This window comes from Anolis carolinensis, chromosome 3, assembly GCF_035594765.1.
Source record: "Anolis carolinensis isolate JA03-04 chromosome 3, rAnoCar3.1.pri, whole genome shotgun sequence".
NCBI lineage: Eukaryota > Metazoa > Chordata > Lepidosauria > Squamata > Dactyloidae > Anolis > Anolis carolinensis.
Window position 1 is genome coordinate 100353163 of NC_085843.1, and position 21305 is coordinate 100374467.

The 21305-nt window shown below is 41.3% G+C and overlaps 1 protein-coding gene across 1 annotated transcript in view; it reads left to right on the top strand.

Annotated features, from left to right (window-relative positions):
• Nucleotides 1-21305, top strand: part of gemin8 (gem nuclear organelle associated protein 8) — a 51089-nt gene that overhangs the window by 5286 nt on the left and 24498 nt on the right. Inside the window, exon 2 of the mRNA XM_003218888.4 lies at nucleotides 8327-8751. Within this exon, the coding sequence (XP_003218936.2) occupies nucleotides 8327-8751 (425 nt within the window). The remainder of the gene's footprint in view (nucleotides 1-8326; nucleotides 8752-21305) is intronic.

Genomic DNA, 21305 nt, shown 5'->3' on the forward strand with positions numbered 1-21305 from the left:
TTTGGATGATGAATTTCCTTACAAACAAGGAACTGATCCAACCATGATATACATAGGCATCAGTCACTTGCAGTTCTTCGGATATTGGGTTGCTGTGAGTTTTCCAGGCTGTATGGCCATGTTCCAGAAGCATCCTCTCCTGACGTTTCACCCACATCTATGGCAGGCATCCTCAGAGGTTGTGAGGTATCCCTCACAACCTCTGCCATAGATGTGGGCAAAACATCAGGAGAGAATGATTCTGGAACATGGTTATACAGCCTGGAAAACTCACAGCAACCTAGTGATTCCGGCTATGAAAGCCTTCGACAACACATTGAACATCTCTGGATATTATTGGACTGGAATGTCCATCATTTCTCACTATTTATTGTGCAGATGGGAGTTGTAGTCTGGTAGTATTGGGAAGTTAATGTACTCTCCTGCTGTATATTCAGGAGTCAAGGTTTTGAATCTCTTATATGCTTACAGTTTGTCTAAAGATCAGCCTTACTGTTTGCTCCAAGGGGGCTGCATTGCTTTCTATAATCCATGCAGAAATACTTCCTCCAATTTGTACCACATTTGCTGCTCTTTATTTAAATTAAACGTCCCTTGTTCTCATATTGTGGTAACTGGGGAGACTTGTTGTCTAAGCCCTTATCTTCCATTCATTCTCCTTCATTAATTATAGCTAAGAATGGCATGGTCTTCAGTTCTGCTGCCCAAGAATGTGGAATCCCTCCCATGAAGCTGCAGAATATGCGCTTTTGCCAGGGTCATGAATCCTTGAAAAGTCCCAGGTTGACGTTTATAGTTTTGTGACAGTGGAAAGGAGCCTGGATGGAGGAGACATTGGAACAAGGGAGGATTCAGGGCACAAAACAGTGAAAACATGTGCCATGGAGTGAGTCGAAATGTTTCAACAGCTGTCTCGCACTGGGAAATTCTGTCATATTTTGGTTTTAGTTATCAACAACTGGCAAACATGGGCACTTCTAGAAATGTTTGTTGGCCTTTTGGTTCTTTAAGCACATATTTTCTTTGAGTTGAGTCCAAACTCCACCAAGATAAGGGGTGCAACAAATTATTTAGGACTGTTGCTTGCCCTCACCCATCTTTTTGCTGGCATTGGGGTTGTGTCTCATGGCTGAGAATGAAGTTCTAGGAAGCTGTTCCAAACATATTAGTGCAGTTTATTTAAATAATAGTTCCTAATTGGCACACCAGTACAGGTTTGAAAATAATTTCTTTATTGTCGAAGGCTCTCAATGCCAGAATCACTGGCATAGATGTGGACGAAATGTCAGGAGAGAATGCTTCTGGAAAATGGCCATACAACCAAGAAAACACACAGCAACTCGGTTTGTTTATTTCCTGGTTTTAGTCCAGAGTTTCCAAAGTGGCATACATCACTCTGTTTGTCCTCCCTTTTATCATCTCAATCGTGCCCTGGGATGGGTCAGGAGGAGTGAGAGAAAGGGAGCCTGCTATTGATGTCTGAAATGGAATTAGAATTTGTAAGCTTACAAGATGAATTCAATTCTACTTTACATTAGGAGGCATTTAAAAAAAAACATTTTCTCCCTAATCATGTAATTTGGGGTAGAGAAATTTTGACCCTGAAGATGCTTTGACCTACAACTATGACAAGCCCTTCCTGATGCACATTCTGGCTCTGCTACTGGGAGTTGGAGGCCCAAATGTCTTCAGTGCCAAAGTTTCTCTGCTCCCAAAATAGATTTAAGTCTTTGGAAGAGATCTTGGAGGCAGTAGATACAACTACTGGCAATTAAAGCAAATTGGATCCCTTATCCGTTGTGCTTTCACCCATTCTCAATTATAAGTGTTTTACGCAAACATGGTGGATGATAGTATAGTTGTCTCTGCAGTACACCAGGGGCCACAAAGAAAAGGGAAAAAGATGGTGTGGTTTTTTCTCTCTCTTACTGTTGTGCATCCCAAGAGAAAGTGTGCTTGGCAACAGTGAACTAACACAATTTAGGCCATGGATTTATGAAGTAAGACACAGATGGTGGGATCTGCCAATGGGTTCTCTAATACAAATAGTCATAGCAAACTTGAAATTAAAGTCCTAGGAGAGAAAAGGCAGAAAATGTTGATTCTTGTCTGAGATTGGCTTTTCCTCAGAACCAAAGCAGTTCAGAGGTGATTCTGTTAGTTGAGCACTTGAGGGAGGCAGACTGGAAATGTGTATCTGTGTGTGTGTATATGTGTGTGTGTGTGTGTGTGTGTGTGTGTGTGTATTATGAATGTATTTTCTAATTATAGACAGGAAACAGGAAAGGCAGCTACAAAAGACTTTTGTGTCCTATATGTGAGAAAAGGACCTTTATGTTTTAAAAATTTGACCTTGCTTGAGCCCAGATGTGTAATATGAAAGAAGTCCAAGAAGCATGTATAAACTGTGTAGGGGAAATGGGCAAACTTTAAAGGACTGGAGCATGGGAAACAGAATGTTTTGGGGCAAGCGAAATGAAGCTGTAGCTTAGTCAGTGATAGATCTGGAGGCTGGGAATGCCTTCTGGTAACAATCACCATAGCTTAGCATTGTCTTAGTTGTTTCTCCAGCCCTCTCCACTCCCCTCCTCCCGTCCCCCTCAGAAGAAACCCAGGAGAATGACACTAACATGCTGTCCGTTTAGCATCATAGACTGAGAGGTTTCCAAGTCTTTTCCCATGCAAGGGTCGGACCTCAACACCTTTGGGGGAAGGGATGGTGAGTCATGAACAAGTGCTTTCTCAGCTGTACAATTGTACTAACTGGGGCCTTTGTTCTGCCTTGTGGCTGCTTCTTCATTTGCATTTCAGATGAATGGAGGCCATCCTGATATCGCCCATCTCCTTTCATTCAGATCCGCTGTGCCGCAAGATGAGAAATTCTGGCTGTAAAAGAGAATTGGGGAGCTCTGGGCTGTCTTGCAGGCGGCTGTAACAGCACACTCCTCTCTCTTTTTCTTTTATTTGACATCATTGTGAATCCTAAACTTCTGGCCTTTTCTGTCTTCTAAGGTTTTGTTGAAGAAACTTTACCTTTACTGAAGGAAAAAAAACATGCACACACAAAGACTGTACTTGTACTACTAGGCTTAAAACTCGTTTAGTAATGCCAATGTACGAGGTACAGTTCAGAGCCTGGGAAAGTTTCTTTTAGTCTATAGTCCCCCAAATCCTCCAACTGTCCTAGTCATTGGCTCTCACTGTTTTCTCCCTGAGGTATTCTAAGAGCTATAGGCCAGCAGGAAAACCCTAGGCTATAATCCTCTACAATAAGGGTGTCAAACTCATTTTCACTGAGGGCCACATCAGCCTTATGGTTGTCTTCAAATGGCCTTTTGCAATTGTAGTACTGTATAAATGTAGCTATGTTGCCCTGGCATTGAAAGCCTCACAGGCCACATAAAATGATTTGGCGGGATGGATTTGCTCCATGGGCCTTGCTTTTGCCATCTGTGCTCTACAACAATTACCAAGAGCTTGAGGGGATGCATTGCTTTTACCATGTCTCTTATCACATATATTTTTAAAGGGCCCAAAATGTCCATGTTTTGAGAGAGATATTTTATGCCCAGGAGAGGGTGTTTTCGCAAGTCAAACTGAAATGGGAAATATGTGAGGGGAAGTCATGAGATGGGACCAAGCCTTTTTTCTGCAGCCCTGGGGATTTTGCATAACAATGGCTTCATGTTACAGGAAAGGAGATTCCACCTGAACATTAGGAAGAATTTCCTCACTGTGAGAGCTGTTCAGCAATGGGACTCTCTGCCCCCGAGTGTGGTGAAGGCTCCTTTGGAGGCTTTTAAACAGTGGCTGGATGGCCATCTGTTGAGGGTGCTTTGAATGCGATTTTCCTGCTTCTTGGCAGCAGGTTGGACTGGATGGCCCATGAGGTCTCTTCCAACCCTATGATTCTAGGAAACCAAGAAGGCCAAAATCAGCTGTAGGGATCCATATGCTAGCACCAGACCAATGGATGACACTGGAACCAGTAGTCAGTAGAGCAGTGGTCCCATTTCTAGCTCAGATGTGTGCACATGCCCCATAACTTCATTACCATATATCACTGAGCAAAATATGTCCCCACATATCTCCATATTGCTCTTCTTTGCCCCTAGAGACCCAATCTTTCATTATAGCGCCACAATAGCCCAGTCACCAATATGTTCCCGATTAGACTACTGTAATGCACTCTGTGTGGGCTACTCCTAAAGAAGATTCAAAAGCTGTAGATAATGCAGAATGCAGCACCTTAACTTCTGACTGGAATATCGACAGCAAGTAATTGACTTCGAAAAGTTACAATTTTAAATTAGAGTTCCTCCTTATCTTGGCATGCTGGCTGGGAGTGGGAATGTTCAGAGAATTGTAGTTTACAATAATTTCTCTAAACTATGGGTAAAACTAGGGCAAGGTTGACTTCTGCTGTTCTGATCTTACATCCTAGACTTTCTCTGAGAGGATAAAGGGGAAACATGTTTGCGGTGGAGAAAAAAAGGAAATCAAATGCTAATAAATTCTGGAAATAAATAAAAATAAAATAAATTTGGATCTACTGAAAAGAGCACTGCCCTGTCATTTGCATCCATAAAAATAATATAGTAAATCTGAATTTGACATTTTTTTAAAATGGGAAATCTGACATTCCCTGCCCTTTATGAAATACCAAATCAGGTATATAACAAGAGTAAATGGTAAAAACGATAGACATATGGAGTGAAAGAAAGATGTATATATATTAAAAACACATAGCTTGGAGCAAATTTCAAAAAGGTATTGGGTACAGTCCGGTATCGTCAAAATAATGGGAATGTTATAGCAATTGAACCCATTGTCAGGATTCCCTTACCCCAAAGCTTTTAAAAGTTGTGCTGGGTGAAGAGAGGGGAGAAACTTCTACTTGTATTCAAGGATGTGTGACACACACACAAAAATCATGTCCTACAAGCCCATGGGAACCAAAAAGTAAAACTAGCCATAAACAAAAGAAGACTGACCTTTTAAGACCCATTGTCAAAACTGAATGGTAAGAGTAAATACAATTAGGCCTTTCCCCCCTCCTTCTTTGAATTCATTAACTCTTATTAGTTTAGAATGGAATAGTTACACAGAAATCGGTCCCTTCAAATTCTGGGATTTTGTCCCTCTTGCATTTGTAAACAAGGGCATGGAAAGTGACTCCATTGCACACGGTTTGTTTTCAAGACTTTTGTGAGGCTGAAACGAGAATGTGACATTCTCACCATATACAGAAACCAGAGCCAAACGTGGGGGCAAAAGTCGAGAAGAGAAGGTGCTTGGGGATGTATGTGTATCAGGACTGGCTTTTCACATTTTCTGGGAAGTAAAGCTATATGTATGTGAGAGATGGGAGAGGGACTTTGTAAGATTGCATGTTCACTTATTACAGTAGTGTAAAAAAGGTTTGGGACTCTTATTATTTGCATGACCCAGAAATAAAGAATCTGCCACTCACCCCACATCTTTCCAGAGAATTCAGTGTATTATCTAGAGCTTTCTTGGGAAATACGCATCACTCAGAAGTCTGGCTCGCATGATTTCTGAATTTAATAAGGTATCTTTCTTTAGAAATATAGCTTCCAGAATCCAGACTTATTCTAGGAGTTGTCCAGAAAAGTTCTGATTTCTTTTCCTGGAAGATGGGAAGGAAGGGATAAATTGTGTCTCTAGATTCAGTCATTCACGTAGAGACCCAGGTTCCAAGTTCCAGTCAAACTGAGGAGAGGCTCGAAAAATGTATGCATTGGGGCTGTCTTATAAAGTTTCCATCATAAGTCCTTTGGGGGCTCCTTTTATTTTATATAGCACATGTTTTATATAGCACTTGCCACTCAGAACTTTGCTATTAGAATATGCTTTTGTGGCAAAGCATGTGATGAAGTGAACCATAGTACATTTACTGGCATGTTTACTGTAACTATTGAGACTTAGATTTCTAGTTTTTGAGGTCCCCAAATGTTTTATGTTAAAAATGAAACTCTTATCTTAAAAGTCACTTCACAGACATTTCACCATTTATTATTTGGAGTAAAAGATTGAGATAAGCCCTACTCTTGTTTCACCCTTTGTAAATATATATATACTACCTTGGGGACCCAGCGTTGCCCGGGTTATTTGAAAAAGGCATTGATTGCTTTTGGATGTTAGGTATTCTTAGTTTTGTGTGGTTGAACTACAATTCCCAGAATCGTGGGTTATTCCTCCCCAAACCCTGCCAGTCTTCAAAGTTGGCCATTTTGGGTCTGTGCACCAAGTTTGGTCCCGATACATCATCGTCTGGCTTCAGTGTTCTATGGATAAGAGTGAACTACAGTTCCCAGATTCCAAGGGCAATCATTCCCAAACCCCACCTGTATTCACAGTTGGCCATGTTGGTTCTCTGGATTAGGGTGAACTACAACTTCCAGATTTCTGGGGGCAATCTTCCCGAAACCCTGCAAGTATTCACAGTGGGCCATGTTGAGTCTGTGTGCCAAGTGTGGTCCAGATCCGTCATTGATTGGGATCAGTGCTCTCCAGATGCAGGTGAACTACATCTCCCAAAATAAAGGCTAATTCCCTCAAACCCCTGCAGTATGTTCAGTTGGTAGTGGGGCTTCTCTGTGCCAAGTTTAGTCCCAGTCCATTGTCGGGGGGGGGGGGGTCATAGTTTCTCTGGAAACAGATGAACTACAACTCCTTTTTCCCCAAAGTTCTCTAGTATATTCTGTTGGTCATGGGGCTTCTCAGTGCCAAGTTTGGTCCCAGTCCATTGTTGGTAGGCGTCGTTGGTTCCCAAAATACAATTCCCAAAATAAATGTCAACCCCCCCCCCAAAAAAAAAAAACAACAACAACAACCCTGCAGTATATTCAGGTAGTCACAGGGGTTCTCTGTGCCACGTTTGGTGCCAGTCCATTATCGGTTGGGATCAGAGTGTTCTTTGATTGCAGTTCTATAAATCCCAGTACCTACAACTTCCAAATGTCAAGGCCAATTCCACATGAAACCCACCAGTATTCAAATGTGGCATATAGGGTATGTGTGCCAGATTTGGTGCACATCCATTGCTGTTTGCGTGCACAGTGCTCTCTGGGTGTAGATGAACTACGTATAATTCCTATAAATCAAGATGAATTTCCTCCAAGCCCGTCCTGCATTTTTTGTTGGTTACAGGGGTTTTGTGTGCTAAGTTAGGTCCAGGGCCATCGTTGGTAGGGTTCAGAGTGCTCTTTGATTACAGGTGAACTATACATCCCAGTACCTACAAAATGTCAAGGCAAATTCCCCTCAAAACCCTCCAGTATTCAACTTTGGGCATATCAGGTATGCATTCCAAGTTTGTTCCAGATCCATCATTGTTTGGGTTCATAGTGCACTCTGGGTGTAGGTGAACTACAACTTGTATAAATCCCTCCAAAGACCTCCAGTATGTTTTGTTGGTCACGAGGGTTCTGTGTTCCAAGTTAGTTCTGGGTCCATTTTTGGTTGAGTTCAGAGTGCCTAATACCTACAATCCCAGTTCCTACAATGTCTATAAATCTAGATCAGTGGTTCTCAGCCTGTGGATTCCCCAGATGTTTTGGCCTTCCACTCCCAGAAATCCTAATAGCTGGTAAACTGGCTGGGATTTCTGGGAGTTGTAGACCAAAACACCTGGGGACCCACAAGTTGAAAACCACTGATCTAGATGAATTCTCTCCAAATCCCTCCAGTATGTTCTGTTGGTCATGAGGGTTCTGTGTGCCAAATGTGGTCCAGGTCCATTATTGAAGGGGGTCACAGTGCTCTGACTTGATGCAGGGTGAACTACAACATCCATCCTGACGAGTCAGTCCCCCAAACCCCTCCAGTCTGTTCAGTTGCTGATCAGTTGCTCTCTGTTTGTTGTGTGCCATAGGAAAGGGTAGGAAAGGGTTAAGGGAAAGGCAATGGGTGGGGTCATGCAAATTCCACACTAATGGAGTACCCTGGGATGCCTGCCTGTGGTGGAGGAAACACATAAAATCTAGGATGAAATTGTCCCCAAATGAAAGCATTCCTTGGGTAGTGGGCCGTAGTGTTTGGGGACGATACTGGCAGGGTTTGGGCTATATGTTCACGGTACTCGCTATAACCTGCACGTCACTGGAGGGAGGGCCATGGGTGTATCCTGAGTAGTGGGAGCTATAGCTGTTTGTGGAGGCGGGAGGCTGTCTGTAAGTAGACACCTCTGCCACATACACACATACAGATTTCCGGCAAACACCCCCTAAGATAGGATTACTATATTCTTTTTTAAAAAGGATTTTTAGAGTCGGTTCTTACATCTGTTTGTCTTTCTGCTCAGGAAGATGTCTCAAGGCATAGAACCATGGCATTCACAAAAGATATATGCAAGATACTGGAAGCATTACAACCAAGCCATGGAGTGGATGTACAGGCACAGAAACGCTTACAACAAAGCCATGGAGTTCCTGTACAATCAATCATTTTGCCCTCCTGCAGATCATCCTTCTAGCCGTTACGCAGATTGGGATGAGGGTGAGCACTTGCACGAGCAGGCCTTCACTCAAAACCGCCCAACTAGGTACTATCCAAGGTCTCGGCAAGCCCCTTATAACACCAAAAGAAGACAAACGGTGGAAATGGTCTTGGAAACTGACTCCGAATCTGAAAGTGAAGGGGATGTAGAGTATGATCTGAGCAACATGGAAATCACAGAAGAGCTCCGGCAGTATTTTGAACAGACTGAGAGACACAGAGAAGAACTGCGTAAGTACTTGTCTCATGCCATACTCTGCATATCGGCTTACTTTAACACTGATTACCCTTATGTATGTATTCATTTATTCATAGCATTTACATGCACATTGATATAGAATATAACCTCAATATCTGCTTGGGACATGCACCCATCACCACTTCCCATGGATACCTGGAACAGTGGATTATAATTTCACTATATCTTGGCTGGAAGCATACTGTAGAATTTCTCTGGATGATCTAGAGAGGTTCACAAACACTTGTGGGGGGGGGGGGTTGATGGTGGTTATGTGAAAACATGGATTTTGTTTCTGTGAGTAAGGGGGGGGGGGGGTTCATGCTGTGATAAATGTTGTTGGATGGTTACACTTAAATACTTCCGTAGTATAATATAAAACAGTTCAAACATGATTTTAAAAGACAATAAGGAAACTGTATGACATTCATGCGGTCGCCATAAGTCGATAGGCAACTTAATTCAAGTACTCAAAATACTGTAAAAATATATGAATGATACAGAAAACAGGGTAGTTTGCATCAGCTCAGGAAGACCTGAGTGAACAGATATGCTGTGAACAGGCATAGAGTCTCCCCCTGTGAAACATTAACAGGAAAAATGTGTTAGTGGGTATATCTGCCCACCACTGGAAAGCCCTTCCTTTCTAAGGTTGCACACTGATACTGATTCACCAGGTCTGATTGCCCAATTTCTCCTAGACTAGGGAAGGAGAATCCCCTGTTTAAGTTCTTCATGCTCAATTTTGAGACATACACGAGGCGGCAATCTGTAAGGTGTCTTGGTCTTGAAATGTTCTAGCCTTATATGTCAACAATAAAACATTGAACATAGCTAAGTACATAATAGGTGCCATTAAGTTAGTAGGATTTTTATATGTGTCACACACTGTCACCCCAGAAGCGACATTTGACATATGATCTTTCCATTTCTCATCCCAAATGTCTTCAGCAATACCTTGGAGATCTTGTTTTTTTCCGCAAGATTACTAGCTGGTATTCGCAGCTCAATAAGGGAATTTGAAGCCTGCTTACTCCCAAGACATTATCTAAAATCCCATCCTGGATTATCTGCTCTTAGGGTTTGACATGTATGACATGGGAGAAATGAACCAAAGCATTCACTAGGGAAGTTAGCCATCTTGTTAATTTTTAGCCTCCCCAAATTAGATAGAATTTCCTGGTAAGTGTGAGTGTATAGTTTAATTATTTATTTGTCACCTTGATCAAAGCAATATTTTAGAAGTAAAACGCTCAATTCTTTTGGTTTAAAAATTGTAAAAAGGCTTGAGCTGTTTCAAAGAAAATGTTTCTTTGAAAAAAAAGGAATTCTTCTTAAGATGGTTTTGTAGTTTTCCTTCAGTTCTACTATTAAAACATGTGCTTTACAGTTTGTACCTTGTTAATAAGAAACTTTTTTTTAATAGAATAAAAAAGCTTCTACTTGATGCAATTGGCTTATTACATATTTCAGTCTTTATAGTAAATGAAACGAGATTTTAACAGTGCACCTTTTTGTAAGTTCAACTTAGAGATCAAGCAGCCGTGTTTCCATCAAGACTCTCCAAAAACAGTAGGAGGAAGAAAATATTAAAAAGAAATCAACTTTGCATTTAGGTTGCTGTCTTGGTATTATCACTATAATCCTCACAACCACCCTGTAAATTCAGCTATCATTTTTCTGCAGATTACCATTATGGTTGAAAGAACAGTGTCTCTCACCTTAGCTCCCTTGAAAACAAAGAAGGGTTTTCCCTTCTTATGCAAACTGCAGGTGCATGAGAGAGGCTAGTCTGGACTGACATTTAGTTTTAAGTAAGAGGCAAAAGTCACTGACATGACTTCATGGTGTCTGTCATAGATAACATGTACTTTAACCCTCACTGAATCAAGATTTGAACCTGAAGCTTCACATTTCCTCGCAGACATTGCATATGTATTTGCCAGCACGCCCTGTATACTTTAGGCCAGCCAGGCATCCTCACACTGCGGTCTTCCATCTGTTTGGGTCTCCAAATCCCAGAACAGCTGTCTAGGGCTTCTGGGAGTCCCAAACAGCTGGAGGGCTGCAGTTTGAGGATGCCTGCTTTAGACTAAAATCCTGTTGATATCTGGCATAGCAGGAATAAAACCTGGAAGCTTCCAAAGGCAGCCTCAATGCTAGACTGAGAACTTTCCAATTTCTTTGTTAACGTCCCTCAAATTGACTTCAATGTATGATGACCCTACTCTATGCTCAACGGCCCCGATTAGGTCTTGCAGACTCAGGACCATGGCTTCCTTGATTGCGTCTATCCACCTTAATGTGATTTTTCTCTTTTCCTACTGTCCTTGACATTAGCAAGCATTATTGACTTTTCTAGGAGTCTTGTCTTTTCAGGATATGGCCAAATACAAGGGTCTCGAGTTTGGCCTATGGGGAGAGTTCAAGACCAATTCTTTTAGAACCCATTTATTTGTCTTTTTATCCACCCACAGTATCTATAGAAGTCTCTCCAACCTTGCATCTCAAATGAGTTGACTTTTTTACTGTGCAGCTTTCACAAGCATTCCTAGAAATTGGAACTATCATAGCATGGACCATTTTGAATTTTGTATACGCTATAGATCATTACACTTCAGAATCTTGTCTAGCTCCCAATTTAGCCCTGGTCTAATCAATGACCATTTGGGCTGTTAGGGAATAATTTGGACAAGATGAGAACAGTTACATTAAAGAAGTGGAAAAAATCAACATCTGACCCATCAAAATAGATGACAAGAAGAGGGTGTGCAGAACAACAAGAAACAACAAAACTATTTATATCCCACCCCATCTCCCCATAGGGACTCAGGGCGGCTCACAGACATAAAAAGGCAAATAAATATTCAATGCCTTGAACTGTAGTAAATAAGTACGTAGTACAATTTAAATAAAATACAATTTAAATAGTATAAAAGAATTAGTTGTAAAAGCAATAATAACCATCCTATAAAACACATTAAAAATAACATCAGTAAAGGTGAAATTCCCATTCCACATTTCAAAAAGCCGTGTATTCAATCTGTTGGAAAGAGCAACCTCCCAAGCCTATTTTTATATATATGCTAGCCTGTATTCTATGTGTATGTTGATTTGCCAGTTTGACTATACCTCTTTGGTGTGAGAAGGGTTATAGACACGTGATTGTACTGAGCATGTTCAGACTCAAGACTCCATTTTGTATTCAATCTGCTTTTACACCTCAGTGGAGGTGGATGCATGTGGCTGTTTGAACTTCAGTAGAGAAGTGTGACTTACAGACTTCAGTAAGCATAACTATACCTAAAGACTATGGACGATTGATTAAGAATGATACCCTGTGTACTCAACACGCAGAGAACTACATCCTATCTACAACTGAACTTTAATAAGAAATGTGCCTGTATGGTGAATTAATACAAGATGTTTGTGAGTAAACAAGATACGTTGTTTTTCAAATAATACTTTGTTTTTTATCTCTGAGTGCATATTTTAAACTAAGAGGCTTATGAATATCACTTGTTCAAAAGGTTGACTTCTAGCAAGGTCATGCTTTTCTTGACTAGTGGTTTTCAAAAGGTGGTCTCCACATGTTCATAGAGATTCACATTTGGTGAACGGATATGACATCATTTTTCCTTTTCTACAATGTTATGATTGCCATTTATTTCCAAAGGGATATGTGCCCAGAGACTGGGTGCAGTTATTTCTAATACAATCATTTATTTCACCATACACTTGGGAACATAGGAAGGTTTTCAGTTGTTTCCTGAAAGAGAGCAGTGAATGGGCCATTCTGATGTCTTTTGGGAGAGAGTTTCAGAGGCAGGGGCAGTTTCGGGGAAAGCCCTCTCTCGTCTCCACCAGCTGGGTTTTGGACAGGGGTGGGATTGAGAGGAGGGCCTCTCCAGATGATCACAGTATCCAGGCAGGTCCATATAAGGAGAGGCGGTTGGTTAGGTAGTCTGGACCTGAACCATTTAGAGCTTTAGAGGTAACGACCAGAACTTTCAATTATGCCCGGTTGCAGAAGCTGAGAGAGGGGTGCCACTTCTGTCGCTAGTAGAGGGGATGCATGATGGTAATGGTGCTAGAGGGGAAGGCTCTTTCATTGGTCAGACTGATTATAAAAGTACTAGGTATCTCCTCCTCCAAACTTGTGAAACAATTAGTGCACCATCTGATTTTGCTTGTATCATTCCATTCAGGACACTGGCCTTAGTATCGTATTTCAATATTCAAGTCAAGAGACAACCTGTTGTGCTATCCTGAAGAGAGAGTCCCATACTTGGGAATGCTTCCAATTAAGACATCTCACATTTATTAAAAGTCTCTGTATCCAGTGCTGGAATTGCGTAACACAGCTTAATTTGTAATCCTGAGCAAATTTATTCAGACCTCTGGAGACAGACTAATGTTAGGCAATTTGTAAATTTGCTACTAAAATTATCCTTTGCTGTTTGCTTGTTTGTTTGTTTATTATTTGTTACTCCGAGACTCAGCCAGATACCGTGTATGCCTGTTTTGGTGCTGATATTTAGTTTCTCTTCCAGAGTGACTTTTTTTCTTTAGCGGAGCTTTATACTTTGAAAAATGTGCTTTCTTTGAATGTTATTGGTGCACTGAAACAATCATCTGATACTTTGATAGTTAAATTTAGCAGCATCTTGGAGTAGCCCAAAGGAAGTTCCTAGCTGGATTGCTGGATTTTGGAGGAAAGCCTTGGCATAGCATTTTGTTGAATTCAGCCATTTGCATTCTTTTCCTTTGGCTTGTGTAAAATCAGAGTACTTCTAGTTTGCTTCAGTGCCGGAAACTGTCTTTTCTCTGCCTCCATGTTCATCATTAGAACAGAACTCTTCTGTAAAATGTTATGAAATTAAATTATCTTCTTTCCCGTGTAAATATTTAGTTAAAATATGTCGGCATTGAAAGAGCTATTAATAGTTTTCTTTGATTGGTATGATTCACAGTATGAAGGGACCCATTTCTCCTATGTGAGTGTTATGCAGAAGCATTTACAATACATAGTGCCTCTTTTCTAGAATAGTGTAGCTCAGGCATGGGCAAACTTGGGCCCTCCAGGTGTTTTGGACTTCAACTCCCACCATTCCTAACACTCTCAGTCCCTTACCTTATGGTGGGAGTTGAAGTCCAAAACACCTGGAGAGCCAAAGTTTGTCCATGCTTGGCATAGCTTCTCATTCAGCAACAATTTCATCTACTATCAGGAACGAAAAAGTCAGGGATAGGGGGTCTCCTAACTCTGTTATACCTTGGGGAATGTGCTGCCTCTATTGCCCCCTGAGACCTGATGGTCTGAAGAGAAGCACTCATTCTGCATTTAATTACACAGAGCTATTGATTTTGCAGAGTACAATATTTAAGCTGAACAAGATTTCAGGCTGGAATTTGATTACGCTGAATTCCATAATCACATTATCTCATTTCATCTTTCATCCTCTGCAGGATAAATAGATCTCTCCCGGTACATTTTGGTATTGAAAAACAGTGTATCATGAGGTTTTTTTTCTTTCATAAAGCAACCAGACGTCATTACATTATCCGCCTTGAACAACTCTACTCTATAATTTGCAATTGCATGAATCTGGCTGGTTTATTTGGCCTACTGACATAAAGGGGAGCCAAATCTTTTACAAGCACAATCTGCGTGTGCTTCATGCAACACATGATATGTGTCTGTTTTTCCTTTTTATCCTTTAGACATAACCTTTTGGGTTCTCAGCCAGTCCTCAACCACCCTGAGTCTTGCCAGGAGTAGTAATTGTGAGCAAGTTTTCTGCTCTGAAATGCCAAACCCCGTTAATTTAATGCCACAATGTAGAATGGAGGAATTCCCAGTCCAGTTGGGAGGGGTCTTTTTAAAATACTGTTAGCCAGTGGATCTCTTAACTTCTTGCCAAATGTGAGACTTCTGCAAATCCCCAGATTTGAGGTGCGGTTTGTATGTATGTATGATAAATTTCTTTTTGTCCCAAGACATGATATTGCACTTGATTGCTAGAGTACAGCCTCCATAACCAGTGGAGCAATATATTAAACACTTGTGCCAGCAGAACTGCTGACCAAAAGGTCAGTGGTTCAAATCTGGGGAGTGGGGTGAACTCCTGTCTGTCAGCTCCAGCTTCCCATGCAGGCACATGAGAGAAGCCTCCCACAGGATGGTAAAACATCAGGGTGTCCCCTTGGCCAGCGTCCTTTCAGACGGCCAATTTTCTCACATCAGAAGCAACTTGCAGTTTCTCAAGTCACTCCTAACACAAAAAAACCCATAACGGCAGGAGATAGTTTCCTGAACTTACTGTGGAAAGAGAAAAAAATAGCAAACCCTATTGAATTGAATGACTTCCACCAGAAATTACTTGGAGGACCTAGAAAACGCCTAGGGAAGTGTCATCTGTAGGAATTTACTAGGGTCCCCAAGACGGCTCTGTGGTAACTTCTGGCAGAAGCATACTAAATTCCTACAGAGGACATATTTGTTGGATGCGGGTAGGTGAAACCATGTCTTCTGGTCCCTTGGGTACATGGTTCTTACTCTATATCAAGTGATTGCATGCACACAGCATTAAGTGCTAAACCACACAGAGTCTGAAACAGCAAGATGCAGACAGTAAATTTTAAACACCATCTCCCTGCCTCTCCATCTGTTTCGATCAGTTATCAGATTCTCTACTTCATCCCAATCCTAGATTGAGTCATAATTCATAACTCCTGACATCACTGTCCTCAAATCCATCTGTCTAACATGCATCTCCCTGGTGCCACTATTCAGGGAGCTAAAAATGTCTCCTGAGGATGTTGAAATGGAGACAGAGGTTTGGGGTACTGCCATACATATTCAGCAAAACATTTCTTTGTATAGTCATTTACATGTGCTGCAGCTTTTGGTTCCTGTCATGTTAGTCTGGAGCTCCCTTCTGCACCCTGAAGGATGTTTTTTCTTTCATGTCAGGAGTGACTTGAGAAACTTCTGGTGTGAGAGAATTGGCGGTCTGTAAGGATATTGCCCAGGGACGCCTTGATGTTTGATGTTTTACTATCCTTGTGGGAAGCTTCTCTCATGTCCCCCATGAGGAGCTGGAGCTAACAGAGGGAGCTCACCTGCTTTCCCCGGATTTGAACCTCCAACCTGTTGGTCAGCAATCCTGCCAACAAAAGAGTTTAACCCATTGTGTCATCGGGGGCTCCCCTTCAGGATGCATTTTTTTCTAGGTGCTGAGCCCCCCCTCCCCCCCCCCCCCCGTGTCCTGTTGTCATTGCCCACTCTACATATATGTTCCAGGTCGAATCCATAGACAAGTCAGTAGTTATCTTTCCTGTGTAAACATGTAGTTAAAATACGCTTAACATTGACAGTGATGGCCCATCATTTGTAACATGATTAATGTGATCAAGGCTAGGTTGCCTAAAATCGTCCTCCTTCTCTTCCTCTTCTTTCACTTCTCCTCTTCCTCCCCTCTTCTTCCTTCCTCTTTCCTCCATCTCCGCATTCTTCCTCTCTTTTCATTTTTCTGCCTCCTCTACCTCCTTTATTTTCCTCTTCTTCATCCTCTCCTTACTCCTTACTCCCACCTTCTTCTTACTTTCCTCCTCTTCTTCATTTCTTTCTTTTTCATCCTCCTTCACTTTGAGTTTCCATTCAATGGATTACTGTGAGTTTTCCCGGCTGTATGGCCATGTTCCAGAAGCAGTCTCTCCTGATGTTTCTCCCACATCTATGGCAGGCATCCTCAGAGGTTGTGAAGTCTGTTGGAAACTAGGCAACTGGGGTTTATATATCTGTGGAAGGTCCAGGATGGGAGAAAGAACTCTTCTCTGTTTGAGGCAAGTGTGAATGGTGCAATTAATCACTTTGATTAGCATTGAAAAACCTTGCAGTTTCAAGGCCTGGCTGATTTCTACCTGGCGGAAATCCTTTGTTGAAAGGTGTTAGCTGACCCTGATTTTTTTTCATGTCTGAGATTTCCCTTGATTAACTAACTTGGACACAGCATATTATTTGAGAACACAGAAATGCTAGACCACTATAACAACCACCATATCAGACTATACAGAGAAGCCACTGAAGTCCACAAGCATGTGCACAATTTCAACAGAAAGGAGGAAACCATGGAAATAAACAAAATCTGGCTACCAGTATTAAAAAAAATTCTAAAATCCAAAATGACAGTTCGTTTATGGATGGGTGTATAAACCATAATGAATATTTAAAAATTCTAAAATCAGAACAGTAAATAAAGAATAACACTCTGAAAATAGGGGAATTCCGGACATGAAACAATTAGGGCCAGCTAACACCTCCCAACAAAGGATTCCCCCAGGCAGGAATCAGCCTTGCCTTGAAGCTGCAAGGTTTTTCAATGCTAATCAAGGTGATCAATTGCAACATTCACATCACACTTGCCTCCAACAAACAAGAGTTCTTTATCCCACCCTGGACCTCCCACAAATGTATAAACCTCCCTTGCTTAGTTTCCAGCAGACCTCACAGCCTCTGAGGGTACCTGGCCATAGATGTGGGTGAAACGTCAGGAGAGAATGTTTCTGGAATATGGCCATACAGCCCAGAAAACTTACAGCAACCCAGTGATTCCGGCCATGAAAGCCGTTGACAACTTTCCATTCAATGTTAGAGAAAAGAATAGCTTTCAGTATTTTTTATTCCTTCCTGCTTTCGTCTCTCACCCCAGGAACCTCTTCAGACTCTGACAATCTGTGGGCTTCTGTATACTTTTAGCTCCATTGCTGGCATTGTGTACTCCAAGCGAGACTCTAGCTCCGACAGTGAAGCGTTTTTGAAAAATTGGCAACTCCTGGAGTCCTGTGTCTGATTTAACACTCCAGTAAGGATAGGATTTTCTTTCCCCTCTTTTCTTTTCACTGTGCCCACTCTTTTTCTCCCCTTCAAAACAGCTTTTATTGTCATGTGTCTGAATTCTTCTCAAGTGCACTCCAGCTCTTTGTAATTCACATCATGTGCCAGTCTCCTAGATGAGTCCCACACTAGCTGGACGAACAGTCCTTCATTCAGCCTTTACGTAATATGCCAAGTTTTTTACATCACTGCAGTGCAGAGATTCATGCACCTCAGGTGAGGAAATCACAACCATTTTAAAAAGTACAAAGGGATGCCTTTCGTTTTCCTTTCCTGCTTGACCCCATCCATCTGCTTGTTTTCATTCAGGAAGACATTCATCCTATGATAGATTTCCCCCCTGCCCCATATTTAAAACTATTTAATAACTTGACTCTTTTTTATATTGCCAGTTCTTTCCCTCTCTCTCTTTCCTTCATTGGTTTTCTTTTTAGAGCTGGTAATTCTGACCTGCAGGGGATGTTTTGTGGTTGTGTTTAAATGACTTCCCAGAGGCTATTTATGAAGAGCATGAAGTCATTTTTCCGGGTTATTGCACCTGTCAGATGTATCCAGCTTTTTGTTGTGAAGCCATTCAGGAATGCTGGTTGTAAAGAAGACGGCAGAATGGCCCGCTTGGATTTGCAGAGAAGTTGTGTTCTGAAAACTGAAAAGGAATGTAATATGCTGAAAGGAAAGCTGACAGGATTCCCTCATTATTAATTAGCTGCATCTCAACTCATTCATGCCTGAACTCAGGATTTTGCCTTATCCATGTGCAAGTCCCTTCATATTCAATAAGGCAGGAATAAAATGAAAATGCAAGGGGTGGCCGCCTGGTTATTGTTAAACATTTGAGAGTTTGAGTTTTGCTGAATTTACTAATACATGTACATTAAAAAGTCTTAAACTTTTCCTACTTTTTCATATTTAAAATGCTAAAAGCAAAGGGATCTGTATCATGTTGGTTTGGTAATACAGGCAAATGTGAAGATCATATCTGATTTTTCATTCTTTTCATGAACTTGTAATCCCACACACTCCTCCTTTCCCCTCCCCCCTAACCACCCCCCTACACCCCCCCCCCCCCAATTTAAACAGAAACTTCTCAAGCAAGGATTACAATCATTTGTGGCTTGGAAGAATCTGCAACATGTCTAATTTCTTATACAGTAGAGTCTCACTTATCCAGCATAAATGGGCCGGCAGAATGTTGGATAAGCGAAAATGTTGGATAATAAGGGGGGATTAAGGAAAATCCTATTAAACGTCAAATTATGTTATTTTACAAATTAAGCACCAAAACATCATGTTTTACAACAAATTGACAGAAAAAACAGTTGAATACATGATAACATTATGTAGTTACTACTGTATTTACAAATTTAGCACCAAAACATCGCAATATATTGAAAATATTGACTACAAAACATTGACTACTAAAAGGCAGACTACATTGGATAATACAGAATGTTGGATAAACAAAGGTTGGATAAGCGAGGCTCTACTGTACTTTCTTTTGCCATATCTTCTTACTTTGCTTTCTACTTTCCTTTTTGATAAACTTTATATTGGATTTAATGTCTGCTTTTAAAATGCCCTTTAACCCTTCCCCAACCTCAGAGCCACAAGTGTTGTTGGGCTGCAGTTCCCATTATCCCCAGTCTGCAGGGCAGATAATCAAAAGTGATGGAGTTGTCTGTCAATAACATCTGGGGACCCAAACTGAATAGAAACTAAAGAGCACCGACCACTATGTAATATATATATATAAGGTAAAGGTAAAGGTTTTCCCCTGACATTAAGTCTAGCCGTGTCTCACTCTGGTGCTCATCTCCATTTCTATGCTGAAGAGCCAGCGTTATCCGTAGACTCCTCCAAGGTCACGTGGCCAGCATGACTGCATGGAGCACCGTTACCTTCCCGCTGGAGCAGTACCTATTGATCTGTTCACATTTGCATGTTTTCAAACTGCTAGGTTGGCAGAAGCTGGGGCTATTAGCGGGAGCTTACTCCACTCCCCAGATTCGAACCACCAACCTTTCGGTCAACAAGTTCAGCAGCTCAGCAGTTTAATCAGCTGCACCATCAGGGGCTCTCATATATATATATCTGAGATAAGACAGTAATGCAAAATAATAAACTGCAGTATCTGTAGCTTGACATGGGAAGCTACTTGTTGATGTCTGTAGAGGACAGTATTCCACGTTAGTCCGGACTTTCCCACTGTACTTATTCTTGCTCAATTGGGCCTCTTCGTGGATTTGTTCTCCTGGTGACTGCAGCTGCTTTTAATGTCTTCTATAATTTCCCTTCTTTTCCCCTCTGCCTTCTCCAGGGGACACTCTGAGAACAGCTGTTGGCAAAAGGAACATATGATAATATTGCCAGGAGCCCCACATAGGAAGAATCAAACTGTCCCCCTGAGATGCTTGCTCAGAAGCTCCCCCCCCCCCCCCCCCCCGCTTCTAGCCATGCCTTCGTAGCTTTGAATTCCTATTTCTCTTTCTTGTAGGAAAGAACCTACAACTTCTTATTACCCTGCTACTTCTTCCTCTTTTTTCCTCTTCCTCTTCTTTAAATTGGCTTAATTTTGTGAGAGAAAGTTAGGGCCGCAATCTTCCTGGGGAAACATTTGCCAGTTTTTCATTACGTTATTGATTCACATTCTCTTCTGTTACATTGCAGTTGTTACCTGTCACTGTCTTTTAAGATTTAAACTATACACTTGGAAATAATAATATCTAGTAGGCTGCATCTGGCCTCCTGAACCATTTTATCCTCTGGGACTTGAGCATCCCTTGTGCAAAATGCTTGGGACCAGAAGTGCTTGGGATTTAGCATTTCTTCCCATATTATGTGGTGTCTTCCAAGAGTGGGTGATATATTGCTGTTTATATATTTCAGCTCCCATCACCTTCTTCATTATTGCTGGCTAGGGCAGATGGGAGTTGCAGGTAAGCAACTATTCTTTGCAGAGAAGTTGAAGTGCTACTTGCTTACTTAGCCCATGCACTTAAAATTAGACTTGTACTTAACATGCTTTGCAGAACTGAAGGCAAATGTACCCTTGGCTCACAGCCATGAATTAATATTTCTGCTTTTGAAAGAAAAATGGTAAATTATCACCTAGTGTAAATATTTTATATAGGGAAGATGGAATGTAGAAGAAGTGACACTAAGCACCTACAGTTTCAGATGGAGTCCATAAATTTACTTGATTCTTAAGACATTACAGCATGATATTATATTAATAGCTTTCTCAAATAGTTCATCTCAGGCAGTTCGCTAGAGTCTTTTCATCCTCAGTGGCCTTTTCTTTACGACAAATATTTCCAAAGGCACTCTTGCAAGTTATTCCATTCTCCAATGGGAGACTAGTGAAAAATGAAATTTTTTGGAAAGTATCTTGATACTGTAATGAACTAGAAGAACAGGTAGTGGTCAGCAGAAAAATTGAATACTTAGTAATTAAACCATGCAGCTCTACTCCACCATGCATTTTTATGTATGCAAAGTATAGACTCCCCCTCACCAAATCTACCATTTTAAATGTAAATGTGTGGGTGTGTAAACAGTTGTCCAATGATGTCTAGCTTAGCTTTTGGCTCTTAGCCACTGCTTCCATCTGGGAAAATATTAAAGTCTTTGCAAGGACCTTGCTGGAGT